Below are 19,326 nucleotides of genomic sequence, written 5' to 3' on the forward strand. Positions count from 1 at the left end.
TCTGAGGTCACTGCTCCTGTGTCTGAGTCCTCTGCCGTGACAGTACCTGTGATTCCCACAGCTGGTTTGAGTTTCCCGCCCAACACCTGGAACTGCTCCTCCCTTCCCCCTACTTAGTGTTAATCCCCACCTGGAATTCTATCAGTGCAAATGGCTTTGTAATATTTCCCGTGGACGCTGGAAACAGAGGCACACTGAATCTTCCCCACTGGCTGACCCCTGGAAACAGAGGCACACTGAATCTTCCCCACTGGCTGACCCCTGCCCCAGCATGTTCCAAATGTTGCAAAAAGACCAAAAACAAAAACAAAAACAAAAACAAAACCAACCCTTCTGCTTAGCTCATTTATTGCCAATAATTTCATTAGGTGCCAGGAAAACCCCAAAATGCAGACACTGAACAACTTTACAGTGATTTTTGGTTGGAGGAAATGGAAGACTCAGCAATGGGCAGGTGAAGAGGGTCTCGGCATTGGCGTCTGTGAACGGCAGCAGTAAGTCTGACCTTCTGGTAGGTGACTGAATGTGTGCTTTTAGCACGGATGCTCTTTGCAGGAGCATCACTTTGTGTTAAATAATGAGCGCCTTACTTTTACCAAAACTCTTTCTTCCTTTCCCCCCCTAAATGCATAATTTCTTTAAGTTGCCCCTTCAATAGTATCCTGGGGCTCACTGAAAATATGACTTCATATGGCATCATCAGGCTAGTTACCCTGCACCTGCTCTGCTATAATTAATTGATTAAATCAGCTCAGTAGTTGGCCAGAGCCCACCGAAAGAAAAACAGTGGGCAGACCTTGTATGGAAAGGGGGTATGGATGGCAGTTTTGTGGGAGCATGACCTAAATAAGCAAGCAACAACAAGCAATTAGGTAAGTCCGCGTAATAAACACTTTAAGTGAAATTATTTCCCCCCCCTTTTTTTTCTCGGTGCCAACAAATACGTTGATGTAATTCACTTAAGAGATACTCATGGAACTTGTGATGGATGGGTCCGCTCCAGATCTGCATACAGGACAGCATTCTGTTCCTTGCTGCCGTGTGGGGTGGAGGAGGTACTTTAAAAACTGAGTATTTAGAAGCCCCGAGGGGCCTGAAATGAAGACAGTCAAGACCAGCCACTGTTCTCACTTGGGCTCTCTCAACAGAAGCACCAAGAATCCGGAACTTACAGTCTGTGTTTTCACATGTCCTTTGCATGACATCACCTGATTCACCATTTCTGTTAAAATATTTTGATGGGCTCTGCAAGGGAAACACGATTATGACATATTTAATTTTATGTTTGAGTTAAATAGCCGTGCTAAGGCACCCACATTGACACAGGGTATCAGGAAACCATTCTCGAGTTTTATTTCTCTGGATGATTATGGGCAACATGGGAGGTCAAGTTATACAAAATAAAAACAAGATTTCTGAATACTTCTACTGTTGTTTTGTTTTTTGTTTTTATCCCAATTCATAAAACAATGAAGCCTTCCTTACATTTGTTTGGATTCATATTGGCATGGGTACAGTCAGGATAAAATATGTCCACTCAGCTAATTTTAAGACTGGAGAGAGAGAGAGAAAACAAAAACAAAAACAAAAACTGACGGGTACTTAGAACCCAGGAAGTACTATTTATACAAGTTCCATCAGCTTCTCCCACAGGTGACAGGAAAGCTACACACGGGCCTCTCCCCTACGTATGCATCCCACCTGCCCTGCCCCAAGGCAGCTCTGTAAGGCTTGGTTGCATCCGGATGGGTCTTAGCCAATGTCAGGAACATCTGAAATGGGCAGAGCATAGACATGAGCAGGCTAAGATCCATAACCACCTTGCAAAATAGGGTTTCAGCACACAAGAAGAGAGAACGTGTCTTGAAGGCCAACTTTCAATGTTGGTGCAACGCAGGGACAGTTGTGTTAATCCAAGCTGAGGGACACCCCTCAGGTGGATTCCAAAGCCACCCTTGGTATCAGGGTCAAGCAACATCATCACTTGTTTCCATGGCAAAGATGCTAACATCACACCACCCAGGGATGCTACCATGGAAAATTTTACACCAAATAGCAGTGTGCAGTTGTCTCCACGGACATTCATATGAGAAGACCGTCCTTAGAAGGCACAACCTTGATAAATCATGCATTTGGGTAGATTTGTGTATGTTAAGCTGTAACATGCACTGATGGAAAATGTTAGTCAGGATCAAGGGATGCTACAGGAAAGGAGAATTTAATCTTTTTGACGATACCATTTAGGAGGGATATTTTGTGATATGCCCAAGAACCATAATATAATCTAGACTGTGTTTCTGAGAATAATTGAAAGGTAATTATACAGCTTCCCAAATGGTTTGCGGTTTAATTTTCATACTCTAGCTAGAAAATTGCCAGAAATAAGCCACAAAGCTATACGTAGTGGAAATTAGCAAGAGAGAAGAAGGCTAGCAGTTCTCCATTTGGGGCTTTCACTACTAAAATCCCTTAGCCAAAATGACTTTCTGAATATACACTAAGTAACTCCCCCAAGAGTATCAAGTATTGAACTTTTCATATATCCGCTTATAATATCTAATATCACGGAGTAACTCAGAGGAATTGTCCTCCTTCCCCCAGATTCCCCATCTGACCAAATGCCTTTCTCTTCCTTGCTCTCACCTGTCAATCAAGTTCACAGATGAAATTTGATTTCTCTCCCACCAGTAACCTTATATGAAAAATTACCAGGAGGGTCAGGACCAGTGTGAACCTCGCCTTAAAAGTTCATTAACTCTTTGCTCAGGATGGATGGTTTCAATGTAACAAAACCTGCCAGTGGGCCTAGATCATCATATTTAATAGATGGTTTTCAAATTCCAATTATAAAGATAGAGACAAAAGAAAGGAATAAAAAGAGGAATAAAGTATTGGTACTGCATGCACACATGTGGACACTCAAATTAATCCCAAAGGTAAAACATCGAGTTAACATCTATGTATGAGCCTATTCAGGAAAATGCTAATTTTGTATAAAGCTAGGAAAGAAATCATAGTTAAATATTCACAGCCCAGTTATTCAAGCAGTGTGCAAAAGTAAGTCACCAGATACTACTTTTGAATAATGGGAGAAAATGGGGTTCTGGTTTCCAACATTCTTGGATTCATTGGATCCTTAAAGTGTCTCCTTTGCAAAGAGTAGCAGTTTGACAATGTGACTTTTGCCCCCCTCCTCAGTTTCTCTAGAAATCAAAAACCGTACTTCATGCATATTTCTCAGCAAGCAATTTTTTTAATGAAAAAAAATCAAACTTTGTTCCATTAGCCAATAAGAGGTAACAAAAATACATAAAACAATGACACTAAATAATTATCGGTGTACAAGTGTTGGACTAGCTTTCTAAACGAAGAGGTTTCATTATTAAATTCACCCTGGGATACTTACAATTGAAAACTCATTTAAATATCTTAATTTCATTTTTTCTTTTAGTAGATGAAAATCAGATATCTGCCCCCCACCTGTCTCCTGCGCTCTCCTTCTGCCTACAGTTGAGGTGGGAAGTGGTTCCAAAGTCACATTTGGATACAGAAATGGGGGACACACTGTGCTTTAAAATGACACCGAATTTTCCAAATGTGAGTATGGAGTGAATTTCAAGAGGCTGAAAATTTGGAATGTTTACAAGGCCCTGGTAAAGCTGGCCAAGGACCATGGATGCTAGTTGCACGGGCTCACCCAAATGGTCTGACATTCAAGCAGAAGGACTAGCTCTGTGAGAGTCAAGAGATTCATGCTGGTTAAGGCTAAAGATGTGGGGTTTCCTCAGACGAGATTAAGCACTCTGTACACCACACCTACGTAATGAGATAAATACAGACACACATGCATGCTGGTCCCGCGTATGCTGCATCACCCTTCAGCACCCAGGATCACCATCTATGTTCCATGTGAAACCCAAGTACTCAAATTACTAAAGCAGGAGCTTTTCACACCTAAGGGATTATCAGCATTCCTTGCTTGCTTGCTATCCCCCTCATGGAAAACTCATCGAAACAAGCACATGCAAATCAGAAATCAAGATGTACCTCTTTGACTTCGGGCAACAGGGTTTTTCACATCACTGATGCAGAGGATTCCCTTGGGTACCTGATTTAGTAAATATATTAAAATAAACAAAGGGTAATTAATAACCATGAAGAAGGTTTCAAGGACAGTATGTTAAAGGCAGCCTAGCTATCTATGAAAAAAGGCAGAATTAGACCCAAAGAAGAGGGATTTAGCTCCGCTTGCTTTGGCATCCTGGCCTCAGGCCTGCCAGAGGAGGGGTTCACATGGGAGAGAATGACATGGAATTCAAGGTCACCCCCTCTGACGACTGCTCCCACCCTGGGGAGGCTGAGATGGAGAAACTCACGGGCCTGGCAGTCTGGATCAGCTTTGAAGTTGTCCTCAGTTCAGAGAACCGAGTCATTCCGGGGTCCCAGTGGGGAGGATCTGAAGGGTCTCTGATGGGCATCTCTCAAGTGGTCACAGACTGCCCATCCCTCAGAGAACCCAACTGGTCCCGCTGCCCCTGGATGTTTACTGGGGCCCATTCTCTTCCATCTCCCCCCTCCTCCTCCGTTGCTCTGGTCTATTCTGCTGGTACCGCTGACCTTACTTGCGAATGTTCTCTTAACAAATAGAAACATTTAGATACCACCCTTTTATTTATTAACTTCCTCTCCGTTTAAATTAGTAGCAGGGAATGCTTAGAACCATGATATGAAAATGAGGTTGCTTTAAAAAAAAAAGTCTTTTTGCTTCACAGTGAATAACAAAGCACAGTAATTCAAAGTAGTTAGCTTTCTATGGCTCAAAAAACCCTTATTGCTATTAGCTGTACTAATGTAAGTGGCAAAATAATTATCATTTACTGTACAGAGTCCAATATTTTCCAGACAGCAGTTTAATAACAAAGCAGACCTGTCATTTCTCCCTATAGTTAGTCACACCATACAAGTTCAGACTGTCAAAATATATTTAAAATCTAATTTTAAAAATTCAACATGGTTACAGCAAATCTGTGTACAATAACTGTGATAAACTAGCAAGTCAATCTAATTTTTTCCCCAAGATGGATATTCACTTATTTCTCTTTAATCCCCCACACTGTTATTTGGATTACCTTATAACTGGTATGAACAAATCCACTATACACACACACATGCTGAAATCTGTAGGCAGCTGTAACTGCACGTAATAATCTTTCTTGACTTAAATTTTCATCGAGCATAACTTTGCCACTGATTTTGAATGTCCTCTCTCTGGACGATATAACTCTGCATTAAAACACTTGGATAAATTTGTACTCTTGTATCTGTCAGAGCTGCCCCAGATACATTGTGTGTCTTCATTCACACCTCTTGTTGGAAATGCCTTGAAAACCTTATAGCACAGAATACTTTTCTTCATGTAATAGTATCCGTTAATCTTTCCTAAATATATTATTTCTATGCCAAAAAAGAAAAGAAAAAAGAAGGAAGGAAAGAAAGAAAGAAAAAAGAAAGAAACACACTTAAATTTTAAACCTGGAAGTGTTACCAGTATTATCAATCCTTCTCCATTTGAAGTTCAGATGGCTAATCTCTAAAAAACAAATAAACAAACAAAAACCCTTCCCATAGAAGGTTCTTCTTCATCTTTTTAAATCTTAAAGAACAACAGATTCTTTTAGAAATGCAAGTGAATAGTTTAAAAGCTTAAGAGATTGTGGAAAGAATATTTTTGTAATTCCTTTCAGGCAGTGCAAACATATGTTAAGCTTCTGTAAGGGGTATTTACGTGAGATCATATACTTGTGAGGCATTTTTCAATTTGAGAAAAATATTACAAAGCAATAATTGAACATAGGCCTTGCAAAATGCCCCTTTGCATTCCTGACTGTCTCATTGATAGTCTCTGTTATTTTTGGAGAAAAAGAATCAGGCCTCATTAAATGTGATATTTGGCATCTCGCCTATAATCTCATAAAGTAGATGTCCTTTTTAGATCATTGGTGTCATTTTCTTCAAGATGACCTCTACTCTTTGGCCATCCAGCAACCCATCCTGTTATCAAGGCATTTACTTTCAAAAGGGTGGGGGGAGAGAGATTCTGTTTGCACACCTGAATAGAGTCCAAAAGCCAATGCGGTTTCTCTGTTCTCATCAGCTTCACCCAGGCTAGTCATCAGGGAAGAGTGGTGGGGGCAAAGGGGTCTCACATGGGAAGGGGAGCAGAGGTTTTTGAGCTAGACCGCCATAGTGTAGTCCAAGCTATACGTCTGCCAGCACAGGGCCTCTAAAGGCTGGAGATATTTACCTAATGATTAAATAGTATTTTTAAAATAGCGTAGGAACATGCATTGATATTCCAAGGAAGATTTTAATAGATCTGGGTACCCATACAGTTCAGGGAGTTACTATGGACAGTGCACCCTGAAAACATGCTACAGAGAGGTGGTCAGCTTGTGTCTCTGCACTGCCCCACATCGCACCAAGTGGGCGAAGGTTCTATGGGCAGATCATTCTAAGACGTACATTTCAGACTAGGTTTGCTCATGCCTACCAAAATATGGAGTTGACAGGTTAACTCTGTCATGTGATCATTTTTATTTCATAATGTGGACACTGCAGATTGATCTTTTAATAGCTTCTCCCTCTATAATGGGTTACTTTAAAGGGCTCCATAAACAGGTAGGTAGATAGCAGATCATAGATAGATAGATGGATAGATAGATGGCAGATGAAAGAATACGTTGCATTCATTGCTTGCAAATGGAAAGACTCAAATACCATCTTTTAACAGATTTAATCCTAGCATGATTATTATACATTTCCCCCCATTCTATCAAAAAGGGTTTTAGTGTAATTTGACAGTGTAAAAGTGTCTCAGAGGCTAAGATCATTGTGTATTAGTTTCAACATATTTATCTCTACACATTAATGAATCCATCCCGAAGAAAAGAAAAAAGAGACCTAGTTCAGAGAGTGCAATGTTACTTGGCTCCGTGCTTGAGGCTCTAAAAAAACTGAGTGTCCCAAGAAGAAAAAGACCCTACAGGGAATGGCTCCTTTCTGCAACTAGTAGTTTTAAAATCTGTCCTCCTAAACACAGTTTCTGGGGCCCAAAATTGGACTAGAACTGTGTTAAAAATCTGAGAGTGCAAGCAAGACCCTCATGCTGGAGCTGTTGTCGAAATCCTAATAAAGTTTGTTTGACTGGCTTTCCTTTACAATGAGCATCAAACTATACCACGGAAAACCCCAAACATACCGATATTTCTAAGAAGATCCTAAAATGCTATCTGGATTTCCGTCTTTCCTTTCTCTTCCCCCCCCCCCCTTCTCTAACCAGAGCAGGAAAAAAGATAGATCTGAAAAATAGGCCGGAAAATTAATAGAGTAAAAATCAAATGATCTGGAGCAGCGGATGATCTTAAGGATCCTGGGGCAGCTTATGAGGGAGGGGTGGGGGGGGTCCCAGGGTGAGGGGTGGAGCCTTTTAGGACTGAACCCCGCTCCCTCCCTCCCGGCACCCACCCAGGAGCACAGCAGAACTGGCAGTTTTGATGACCCGGGCGCTCCGCTTGGGCCAGGGCAGTCCTCTTGGAAAATTAAACCAAATTCCAATACAAATCCGAGGCCGTTGCTGGGGCGTGGGCGCGCTGGGGACTGGGGAGGGTCGCAGTTGGCGCCCCCCCCCCCGGGGCGCCCGGAGGTATCTTGGGCATCTCAGAGGGGAGCCCCGTGGCCAGTGTCCAGGAGCGTGCCGGCCTCCGGGGAGGCAGCCGAGGGCTTGGGGTGAGCAGGGACTGACTGCCCCGTGACCTCAGGCAGCGTCTGGAACCCGCCCCCGCAGTTCCTGCCTTTTGTCCTTCCGCACCTGCCCGAGCAGCCAGGGACCCCCAGGGGTGGGGAGCGCACCTGGCTCCACTCATCCCCAGCAGCCCGCCGGGGGCAGCCTTGCCCAGGGCGAAGCGCCCCCCGCCCCCCGCAGAGCAAGTGTATGCAGGGCCAGGGCCAGGGCCAGAACGGAGGGTGTGTGGGGTGGGGGGCAAGGAAACGGAGAGATGGGCAGGCCTTCATCTCCTTCAAGTCCAGGCTTCAAGACCCTTGACACCACCCTCTGCAGCCAGTGCTAAACATTCCAGAACCACGCCCTCTCAGGGCCGTGCTGGCCAGCCCTTTGCTCTAGCCCTGCCCTTCCCGGTACCTAAACTGGGGCAGAAGTGATTTAACGCGCGTCCAAGGCTTCAGCTTAGGCACTGCTTTCTGGCCCCAGGGCAGTGACCTCTAACTCTCGGATGGCCCTGGGCAACTAGGCATGGGAGAAAGAGGTGGTAAATATTACAGAGAGGGCACTGGAATGGGGCAAGGGTCAGGTGGTAAGAGGCCACAGCCCTGGAGCTCAGAACATGGGTATTGCATTTAGGAATCCTGGGGATCTCTGGGGTCTGCCAGTTGCCTGTCAGTCACCAGGCAAGCAGATCCTTTCTGGTGGGAGGTGGGGCCCTGGGACAGTCCTAGCTTCCATCCCTGGATTGGGATCCTAAACCAAGGTTGGCTACTGTTAGCAGTACTCCCCCAGCCCTGCACGCTGGCCCCTTCCTGTTCTCTGCTCTGCTGGCCTAGTTTGGCATCACCTACTGTCCCGGGATCCTCAGGCCTGCCTTCCTTCTGGAGAACGCCCCAAAGAAGGCCAGAAACCCACTTCTATGGGCTTCCAGAAGCGGATGAGATCACATAGAACTGGGGCAAATCCTGGTTGCAAAAGCACATCTGCACTGCTGATGGGAGTTTTCAGCTCAGGATCCCCTTCACAACCATCCTTGGGGGTTCTCTCAGAAGAGCAGTTTTCAAGCCTCCCTGCCAGGTTCTGTAAGATTTCATGGCCTCTCCTATTCCCTAACTGAAAGAACCAACCACAAGGAAAAACCATGTTTTGGAATCTTAGCTGGGAAATGCTCAAGGTTGGTGATCAGAATATTTAGAGTAAACTCAGAATCTGAATCCCCTGCGTGTAGCTCACACCCAGGCCTGGGCTGGGCGGGGGCTGAGGGGTGTGGGGGGTGAACACAGAACTATTTCCTCTCCTCCCCTCCTCTTCCCAAATGTCCACAAACACCCCTCCCTCATCCTCCCTTCTTGAATTAATGCCCCTTTCTAATCGTAACTAAAGATCCAAGAATCTGTGGAGAAGAGAGGAATGTGATTTTGCAATCCAAAGTCCTAATTATAGGAAAAAAATGTTATTTCACAAAAAGAAAGGAAAAGAGAATGAATTTTGTTGAACAAGGGTAGAGGTGCTCAGATGATTATGATTTGAGTAAGGGACTGTACATTCCAGTCATAACCTCTCTGTGAAAAATGTGCTTTGTGAGTTTCTTAAAACTGTCCAACTCTGATGCAAATTCATATGAAGATCTAATTTCTGTGTGCTATCGATGTGTCCTTTCTATCTGTCTTATTATAGCGGGCAAACTTATGGAAGACACACACACACACACACACACACACACACACACACACACACAGAGGGCTTTCGAATTTAAACAATAAAGACTATCCTGATGCCTAAAACCTATTGCGGGACCATATAAATATTGGCATAACGGGTCTGACTGATCCAAAACGTCACTGCTATAAAATTGCAGATGGATATATTTCTAAATGCCCTCAAATTTAAGATATTAACAATTTCCCCAGATTTCCGAGTTTGGGTTTAAGCTCTAAAATTGTTTTCAAAAAGGAAACACATGTGAAGCGGATGGGAATGGAACGGACAGTCGAACCTCATTTGTACCTGGTCCATGTATACGCTGGGCCTGCCTTTAGCCAGTGAGCAAGTGAAATTCAGACCGGCAACTGGAATTATCCCTGGGACTCTTGCCTTCAATGTCCTCCCCACCCTTCTCTCTTCCTCCCCTCATTTCTCACCGCCCACAGAGGGTGCAGAGAACAGGAGCCTGGGGTTTTGCTACGCCTTCGTGCAGAGCAATTTGATTTGCTTTGTTTTTTGTTTTGTCCCTCTCTAAAGGATAAAGATGTTCCCGCATTGTTGCAGGACTGTACTTCTTTATGCCCCGACAATCATGAGACAGCCTGGGGGACTGAAATTCTCTCACCCTGTCCCCTACCCCCGCTGGAGAAAGGGTTAGACAGAGCTGGGTTTGTTCAGGAGCTGGGGCGGAGCAAGGCTTAGAGAGAATTCCCCTTTTCTGGGGCTGTTTGATGTCTAGGGTTTGAAGATTTATATCAAAAGTGAGAAAAGCAGTGTTATCAGAAGGTGGGTTAAGGCTCCTGGCTCTGTTTTAAAACAAGTACAAAAACAAACAAACAAATCCTGATGGGGGGGGGCTGGACCCCGGACCACCTTCCATACAGATGGCCCCTCTACGCCCTGCCTTGGACTTGGGGCATCTTTCAGATTTAGGATGAGCCAAGAATGAGAACAAACTTCAGGTTTCTCTTATTTCCCTCAAAACCACAAGGAAGACACCGACTCCCAATTATTCATTCAGCACCCATAGAATAATCAGAAGCAGTGGAAATGAGAACCTATCCCTGTAGATAAATCTTCCCCTAAAAAAACCAAGACATGTCTTCTTAGGAAGGAGCAACGTGATTTTTAAAAAATCAAATGAAAGTAAATCGCAGTGGGGAGCCCTGCAAATCAGCCATCTAGAGCAGAGGAATCTGGCCTCTCATTCCTCTCATGCATGTTTACTTGAAAAGTAAGGCCAGGAGCCTGGCAGTGTGTTTTCCTGGCACAGAAGTCAGATGGCTGAAGGTTGTCACTCATGTATTTTAGCCTCCAACCTGCCTCAGTTAGGCTTTAACTACCGACAGGCAAAAAATAGAGACACCTGTGTAGCAAGCCGACTTTTAAAAATATTGATTGGCCTAGAAGACCGGAGGAGTACATTTTCTAAAGCCAAGAGTGTGTGAATACGGAAGTAAGTTGTCCTAAACAAAGCAACAGCAACATCAACAAAAAGCCTCCCAACGTACTCCATTCTGGCAATCTTTGTCAGAAGCAACTTGTTATCTAGACAGGGACGTGCTGGGGACACAGCTACGGAGGCAGCCGTGGCCCATGTTTGCGAGGGGGGCTGCCGCCTGGCCCTCTATTCATCATGTTGAGCAGGAAAGCTGGTGGTTTGGCATAGGGGAGGTCCTCTACAAGAACAGAAGCATCTAGAATTGATATTACTAAATTAGAACTACGGGGGTAAATGGAAAAGGGAGGAAAGATTGGGGCGTTAGAATCTTGCATTCCATAATAAATAGAGTTATTTGGAGCAGCCCGTATTGAAAGGGGGCCCAGATGGTTATGGCATCAAGGAGGATAAACGTGGTATCTAGACATCATTTCCTCACCAAGATGAAGGAAGAACCTCTGCCTATTTTGATGTCGATCTATTGTGTCAGATACAGTGTAAAAAATCGTTACACATTTTTTTTTTTTTAACAAAAGAAAACGTGCAAAAAGTAGGGAAACACAAGGGAAGTGATTTTGTGAATGGCCTGGGGTCAGAGAAGTAGAGGAAAAAGCACATGGAGGGTGTGGTTTAACTAACTTTGTATTTTGCCACACGCTGTTTTCATTTACAGCTATGTCTGATAAATGAACACGTTTGACATCACTGATAAATATAATACTATCCAGGGCCTACCAGAAAGCCAGGGTGCTGGGGCTCGGCTAAAGCTTCTGCCCATGGCATCTGCTTGGGGAAGGGGAGGCAAGTATATTTTTCTTCTTAGTAAAATTATCTGCCAGAGAAACAACGAAGTGTGAAAAAGTACTATTTAGAGTGTGCATGTCTACATATGTTTCAAAAACGCTAGCTGCTACCTTCTGGGAAACTTCTCTCCCTATAAATGTACATATAGATCTCCTTTAAATTTCAGTGGATTTTAAAAACTAATCTTGCAGGTTGAAAACAATGGCACCTATTTAGTTTCGTGCACCGTGAGGCCAGAAGCACCCGTGTGCTTTCCTCTGGGTTGGCACAGAAAGATCCTCAGACCAGAGGCAGAGTTCATAGCATGGAGGTTATACACCTACTACCCTTGCTCTCTAACACAATCATTTTTCTGCAAAAAGGAGACTAAACGGAAGTCAGGGGCAGGGTGTGCTCTAAGGCTGTGAACGACAATAATGAATTTTTAATGTACAGTTCTCACATAAATGTCTCTTTGTGAATACACTGTAAGTACACACTGCTGGGGCTTCCAAAATGTGGCGTGTCCCACTGACGGCTCCAACTTGCGAGTGGGCTCGGTTCTGTAATTGGAATGAAAGGAATTTTAACACTATTTAGACAAAGACTCAGATGCAGTGGAAAGGAAAAGCTAGATTTCCTTACAGAATTTATTTATTTTTTAATTTAGAGATTTATTTCTACTAGGGGCACTTAGGCAGAATTTAGGATTTCTTTGTTAAAAAAAAAAAAAAAAAACAACAACCACCACCACCACCCAAAACACACGTATTTGTTTTTGCCTCTCATACTACATTTCAAAGTTTTTAGTCATGGTTCTATCTAAAACTGCCTTTCACTAAGGAGTTAACCATCTCTTAAAGCCAGTCACCCAAACCCCATTTTCTACAGCATCTGCTTTCTAATGTTTGGGGCCCAAACCCACTTATTATAGTGAACTGCCTTGTTGAGTCCTATCAAAATGCTTACTTGTGGCACAACTGTTTTTCTCCCAAGTCCTGTTCCTCAGGAGGTGACTGCAGTAAGTCCATCCTGAATGGCACTCTTATTTTCAGAATGTGTTTGCCTAAAAGCTTTTCATCTGATGCTGAGCTTTTTGCATAAATGATATATCTCTGTTTCTGCCCCTGGAGGGGGAAACTGCCTATCTCCTCGTTGGGATCAGAGAAAAAAAAACCCAAACCTTGGAAGCAGAGAAGAGCTAACTTCAAGCACATGGAAGTACGTTTACTATGAAGACTTGTGTTAAGCAAAATTACGTGTCGAGTCAGGAGTTCTATCCAAACTGGCACATAAAGGAAGGTCAAAATGCAGTGGGTATACACTGTCTTCGCGTTCTGTGAAAAGGGGAAGGAAGACAGGATGATCAACTGCCCAGAACTCATCCGCGCCAAGCACAACCTGTTTTCTTCAAAATAAGGCCTTCGTTCAGAGTTGCAGTATTATCTTAAAAAAAACAAAACAAAAACAAAAAACACCAAAAACAAAATAAAATGAAAGTCATCGTGTTTGGCTACATTTTCAAAACAGTATTGGCTTTGTCTAACATTCTTTTAGCATTCTAGGGGAAGTTGATGAGGAGTGCAAACTGCATGAATTTGTAACATTAGTTGCATGAATTTATGTCATTTTAAAATAGGTCAACGCCGTTAGTGAAGGTAGCTCAACACTTTCCAAGTCATCTCTGAAACGAGCCTCCGATACACAGCCTGTCTGGGGGTAAATACTGATTAGAGCACAGCCTTGATTCTATCAAGGCATTACTTTTTGCTGATATTTCTGGAGTTAAGGTGATTTGAAATCATGGTCAGCTTGTCTAAGTGGAGAGGCCCCCTCTGCTAAATACTCACAGTGAAATGTGATTTAATAACACAGTTTTAAACCCAGATATGTACTTGGGGTTATGTAAGTAAGGGGTGGGTTTTTCTTTTTCCTATTTAAGACAAATGACCTTCAAAGTTAAAAACAAACAAACAATTTGATTTGTCGAAAGTGTTGATGTTAAGTTGGGTCAGGCCTTGCTAACAAGAAAATCATGGTGTATGAGAAGGAAAAATAATCAATTTTAGCCAAAAGGCAAGAATTGTTTATCTTTACCATTAAATGCATATGTGCCCAAGCCACCTCCTGCCATGACTTCTTTGCTTGGCCAATTTCTCTCTAGATGGGCTTGCTGCTGGACCAGAAGCTGAGGACAATGCTGAGAAGGCCCTACTCTCTGGTTGGGATTTTTGTTTGTTTGTTTTCACCAGAAGGCAATGATGTCTCAACTCACTTGAAAACTGAAAACTTTGTTGGGGGGGGAGAGGGAGGGATGCATTTTGAGAGGTCATAATTTACATTTATATTAAATATTGCTAATTATTCAAAGGGACTGGCCTCCCACCTCACAAAATAGCCTATGTTTCACCCTGACTTATTGCCTCCCTACACCTCCATTAATTCTTCCTTTGGAGAAAAGGATGCATTTTACACTTCTAATGCGGTTTTGGGCCCAGTTAAACTGTACACTAAGAAACTGAGCACAGAATCAAAAAAAAATGCAGTTTATTATTGTAGATTATTCTTTCTCTTGATATAACCAGAATTGAAAATGAAAGAAAAGCACATAGGAACATCACGCGTGGTTAGTTAGTAACTCAAGATATAAAACAATTTTGCACAGCAAAATATGTAAAAGAAAAGTAACTGACAAGATTTTTTTATATTTATTGTGGTAAGATTTACTTTTCATTTTTTTTTTTTTAAAGACAGGATGTCAGTCCCTGAAAATAACATTTACTGATTATTGCCTTTAAAACTGTGGATTTTTTTTAAGTTACAGAAAATCCAGTTCTGCACCACAATACAACTGTAAAAAAATCTGCATCATCTTAAAACTGTGCAGTAATGCCATTTTTATAACTGCATAAATTTTATTAGCGTTCTAAACAGTTTTGCAAATTTTTTTTGTATTATATGCTTGCAGGTTATATCTTAGTGCAATTCAGTCCCAAATACTTTAAATTTGAAAAAAAAAAACATACATTTTGAATGTAAAATACCCCTACAGATATAAACAGGGGTGTTTCCCCTTTAATACTTTGGTTTTCAATACAGTCAGTGGTATAGCAGAGACTACACATACCCAACTTATATTTAAGTTGCAAGCACATGCTGTATAAGCTACTTTTTTTTTAAACAGTCCCCTTGCAAACTCTACCCCCCTTAACATCACAACAGTAAACAATTTAGTGCATCAATCTTTTAAAAAATCTACAGCTAAACAGACCTAACTCTTTCAAATTTATCTATAACATTCCTTTATCTGTAGCATACATTTTAACTGGGCTAACAGATTATAAAAACTAGAATTAAATTATATACTAGAAACCCATAGCATTCCACATTTGACAATGACCAAAAGCCAAAAAAAAAAAAAAATAAAAATAAAACAAACCAAAAATAACGGGGCAGATTTCTTTTTTTCTTAAAAAATAAATTTTAGACTGCTTTCCGCAACAGCACAATTTTAGTCCCCAAAGTGGGGTGTCATTCTTATTAAAAAGAAAACATTAAGAGTTCTTTCAATGTTTGCCATGTTAAATTTTTAACCCATTCTGGCATCTTTGACAAGGAATGCCTTCAGTGCATTTACAATGGGAGGCTGAAGTTCTCAGTAACTCAAAGCAGTTTTGGAGCAGATGCAAACTTTCATGGGAAGAAGGCTCTAGGGTGGCACTTTTTTGTTCTGAACTCAAAAAAGTCATGAGGCAATTAAAACAAAAGTATGAATGCCATGCCATAAGTCGTCGAACGTCCATTTCCAAGCCAAAAGGAAAAAAAAGAAAAAAAAATAATTATACCATACATGTCCAGCATGCAGGCTTTTTTTTTTTTATTAATATAATGTCTCTTTTCCATAAAGTCTTTGAAACAGTTATAGTTCATTGTTGCTAAGACAAAGTAGCAAGCATAATAATGCATGAGATGAGAATGAGTTTTTTAATGGCAGACTAAACTCAGATTTGGCATGATAAGGCCAAAACTCACAAGTCACACCCAGAAGGTTGATGCAGGCTTGATTGTGGCAGGTTCATGAGGATTTTTTTCTCTAGTTTAGCATAACAATGCTAAAAAACCCCGATGGAACTCAGCGCGCTGCAAGTCTATAACATTTCACATTTTTTTTTCCTTTGCAAGCTCAATCTCACATGAAGAACTCAGGAGGAGGAAAAAAAAAACTTAGCTTTTTTTTTTTTCTTTTATCTCTGAGGAGATGGGTGAAGAGGGCATGAGGGTGGAGGTTGGGAAATAGGGTAACACAGCAAGCTCCAAAAAGTAAAATTAAAAAAAAAATCCAAACAAAATAAAACACACACACACAGAAATGAACACCAGCTCATGAACTGAAGAAGAAGAAGAAAAAAAAAAAAAAACAACACTGTGAATGGTGCAGGCTTCAAAGGTGAGCATGAAGAACTCTGCTGAGATCTTTGAACATTGTGTGTGTGGGGGGGGGTGTAAAAAAAACAAGCTAGCAAGTTATGGAGAATTTCAGATTGGCAATCCATGAGCCAGACATCCACTCCCTCCCCATTTAAAAACAGCCACCACCACCGCCAACTGGGAGCAGGGTGTGTGTGTGTTGTGTGTGTGTTGGGTGTGTATGCGCGCGCGCGCGCGTGTTTGTGTATGTGTGTGTGCAGGGGCATCGGGCAATCTCCGCAGGGGAGGGGGCGAGGTGGCGGCGAGCACGGCTCTGGAACTAGCAAGCCCACACCCGAGTCGGACCCCCACGGAGCACTTATCAAGGTGGCTAGCTGGGATCGCGTGTCAGACTCACATGAAAAACTCGGGAGAGGACGGGTTGTCGCTGCTGGAGCCGTTTTCTCGGAAGCCGCTGCTCACCAACTTCTCGTATTTCTCCTTGTACGCGTCCCTCTCGCGCACCAGCCTGGAGATCTCCTGCTTGAGGTGGTCGACCTGCTGCAGCAGCTGGTTCTTCTCGGACTCCAGGACGTGTCTCTGCTGCACCCTCTTGAAGCGGCAGGACTGGGCATAGCCACGGTTTTTCAGGGTCCGCCTCTTCTGCTTCAGCCGGATCACCTCCTCCTTGCTGACCCCGCGCAGCTGCCGGTTCAGCTCGCGCACCGACATGGTCACCAGCTGCTCGTCGGAGAAGCGGTCGTCGAAGTGCAGGCCGCCGGCGGCGTGGTGCGGGTGCAGGGCGCCCCCCGCCCCCGCCGCGCCCCCGCCGCCGCCGCCGCCGCCGCCCCCGGCGCTGGCCGGGCCACCGCCGCCCGCGCCGCCCGCGCCACTGGCCGAGGCGGACGCGCTGCCCGCGGTGCCGGGCGCGCCGGCCGTCGGGTGGTGGTGGTGGCCGGCGGCGTGGTGGTGGTGGTGGTGGTGGTAGTGCGGGCCCGCGCCGCTCTGCGCGGCGGCCGCGGCGATCACGGCGGACACCACGGCGGCGGCGGGGCCCATCTCCTCGCCGCTGCCGCCCAGGGAGGCGCCGGCGCCGGCCCCGGCCGCCGAGGCCAGCTGCTGCGCCCCGCGCGCGTAGCCATCGAAGCCGCCCTGGAGCTGGTGGCTGTTGCTGATGAGCGCCTCGACCGCGTCCTCGGGGCTGAAGCCCAGCGCCTCCGGGTTCAGCTGCTGCGGGTAGCCGGTCATCCAGTAGTAGTCTTCCAGGTGCGCCTTCTGCTCGCTGCCCGAGCCCGGGCTGGGCGCCGAGAAGCTGGGGGAAGGGGGCACCGAGCTGCACGGCGTGCTCATGGGGGTGGAGGACAGCGAGCCCCCGGCGATGAGACGGCCGCACTGGCTGATGATGCGGTCGGTCTCCACCGGTTCCTTTTTCACTTCAAACTTCATCAGATCGAAGTCATTAACATATTCCATGGCCAGGGGACTGGTGGGCAGGTCGGAGTTGCTCATTGCCAGTTCTGATGCCATTCTCCTACCGCCGCCGCCGCCGCCGCCGCCGCTCCGCCAGATGGGCTGCAGGAGAGGGGCCAGCGGGCTGTGCTGGGTGGCCAGCGGGTGAGCCAGCTTGCCGGGCTGGGGCGCTTCTAGCTCGCGCGGCGGTGGCTGGCCCGAAACCTCCGAGCGCGCACACACCCCCCGCCCTGCCCGCGCCCCCCGCGCCCGCCCTCCCTCCCCCCTGCTCACGCCAATGTGCTCGCTCGCTCGCCCCGGCCCCTCCTCGCCTGCTCGCCTCCGTGCGTGCCGAGCCGGCGGCTTCAGGCTCGGGAAGGTCCTCCGCGGGCTGCGGTGGCGGCGGCGGCGAAGCCGGAGGAGCCCGGCCGGGTGCGCGGCGTCCCCCGCTCGCCGCTCCGCTGCGCGCTTTGCATAAGGAGGGCTCGCCTCGCCGGCCCGGGCTGCAGGCGGGGCGCGCGCGGCGGCCGCTCGGGGCTGGAGGCGCGGCGGGCGGCTGTCCGGCGGCGCGGGCCTTGGCACGGGGGAGTTAACACTTCATGCTTCTCGCCTTCTCTTCTGCCTGCTCTTTTTATTTTTTTTTTCTTTCCTCTCTCTCTCCCTCGCGCGCTCTCTCCGTGCAAAGTGCAAGACAGAGGTGCAGCCCGGCTGGAGGAAAGGGAGGGGGGAGTTTAGTTCTTTCTTGCCTTTTTTTTTTTTAAAGCAAAATAGCGAAGTCCTGGGGAAAGGCGAGGCAGAGAGCAAAAGGGGGGAGGCCGAGACGAAGAGCAGCCCGAGCTACAGCTCGAAGATGAAAAAAGATTTTAAAGCCTCTGATCCAGCAAGAAGAGTTTAAAGCAATTGCTGAGTTTTATAGCACTTGTGACGTCAGGCCCAAATGGGAAATTGACTGGTACTCCGGGCCAATGGGAGGCGGCGAGAGCGGCTGCGATTAGCATAATAGATAGAAACAAGGAAACTTTTCGGGGCTGTCAATCAGGGCCCAATCAGCTGACTGTCAGCTGGGGCAAGCAGGCTTAACCCTTCCCGCGCCGCAGCCTCCCGGGGAGGGAGAAAAGCCTGGCGCAAAGTTTGGTGTGAGAGGGGAAGTAGTCCAGAGGGACTGCGGGAATCCGGGAGGACCGGGAGGCCGGTTTGCTTTACTTCGGAGCGCGAGAGAGGCCTGCCTTCCGGAGCGCCGGCTTGTCCTCCACTCGTTCGGCGGGGATTGGCCTGACTCCCTTTCCCGGACAGCCCCCATCCCTGGGACTGTGAATTCGCTCCGCATCTTCTCCACTTTGCTTCTGCTTGGCACCGAGGTGTCTGCCCGGGGAACATGCCTTCCCCGAGCATAGCTGTGCGGGGAGCTCAAACTTGGCCCTTTGAGCCAAAGAGCGCAAACTCTTTGTCCCTCTCTCCGGGGCCCGCGCTCTGGGGCGCAGGGGTGCGGGGGGCTCAGGGTCCCGACTGCACGCAGGACGCCGCCTCGCCGGGCGCAGCCCCGAGTGGCTCCGGGTCCGCGCGTAGAGAAAGCCCGTTTTATCGCCCTCTTTGAAGGAGGGGAAATAAGTTGTCCAGGGGCCATTACGCGCAGGGACTGGCTGCCCGCTGGCGTCGCGTGCCCTTGGGGGGAGCAAACGCCTACGCGAGTTAACTCCGGGGAAGCTCGGAGCCGGGTCAGCCCAGCTCAGTCCTCTGGCTTCCGACACTGGCCCGAGTTTGG

At 46.0% G+C, this 19,326-nt stretch overlaps 1 protein-coding gene across 4 annotated transcripts; it reads right to left on the minus strand.

Moving 5' to 3' along the window:
* Positions 1 to 331: 331 nt before the first annotated feature.
* Positions 332 to 17,816, minus strand: MAF (MAF bZIP transcription factor). 4 transcript variants are annotated; one of them, XM_088027500.1, is made up of 3 exons: positions 16,534 to 17,816; positions 4,048 to 4,108; positions 332 to 1,245 (listed from the first exon to the last, which is right to left on the minus strand). In XM_088027500.1, the coding sequence occupies exons 1-2, from the start codon at positions 17,640 to 17,642 to the stop codon at positions 4,075 to 4,077; spliced, it is 1,143 nt and encodes a 380-aa protein (XP_087883626.1). In that variant the 5' UTR covers positions 17,643 to 17,816; the 3' UTR covers positions 332 to 1,245; positions 4,048 to 4,074. The 4 variants fall into 4 exon arrangements, with proteins under 4 accessions (XP_087883626.1, XP_087883627.1, XP_087883628.1 ...); XM_088027501.1 differs by having other exon boundaries at positions 332 to 1,772; XM_088027502.1 differs by lacking the exon at positions 332 to 1,245 and adding an exon at positions 1,786 to 3,816.
* Positions 17,817 to 19,326: the final 1,510 nt, after the last annotated feature.

This window comes from Eumetopias jubatus, unplaced genomic scaffold, assembly GCF_037043125.1.
Source record: "Eumetopias jubatus isolate StellerSeaLion01/CBP00866 unplaced genomic scaffold, mEumJub1_p1.0 scaffold_10, whole genome shotgun sequence".
Classification (NCBI taxonomy): domain Eukaryota; kingdom Metazoa; phylum Chordata; class Mammalia; order Carnivora; family Otariidae; genus Eumetopias; species Eumetopias jubatus.

Coding starts and splice junctions, on each gene's coding strand:
- MAF (XM_088027500.1), bottom strand. CDS start 17,642: ATGGCATCAGAACTGGCAATGAGCAACTCCGACCTGCCCACCAGTCCC. Junction 4,109..16,533: donor TCCTCTCCCGAGTTTTTCAT/GTGAGTCTGACA, acceptor TTACTAAATCAG/GTACCCAAGGGAATCCTCTG.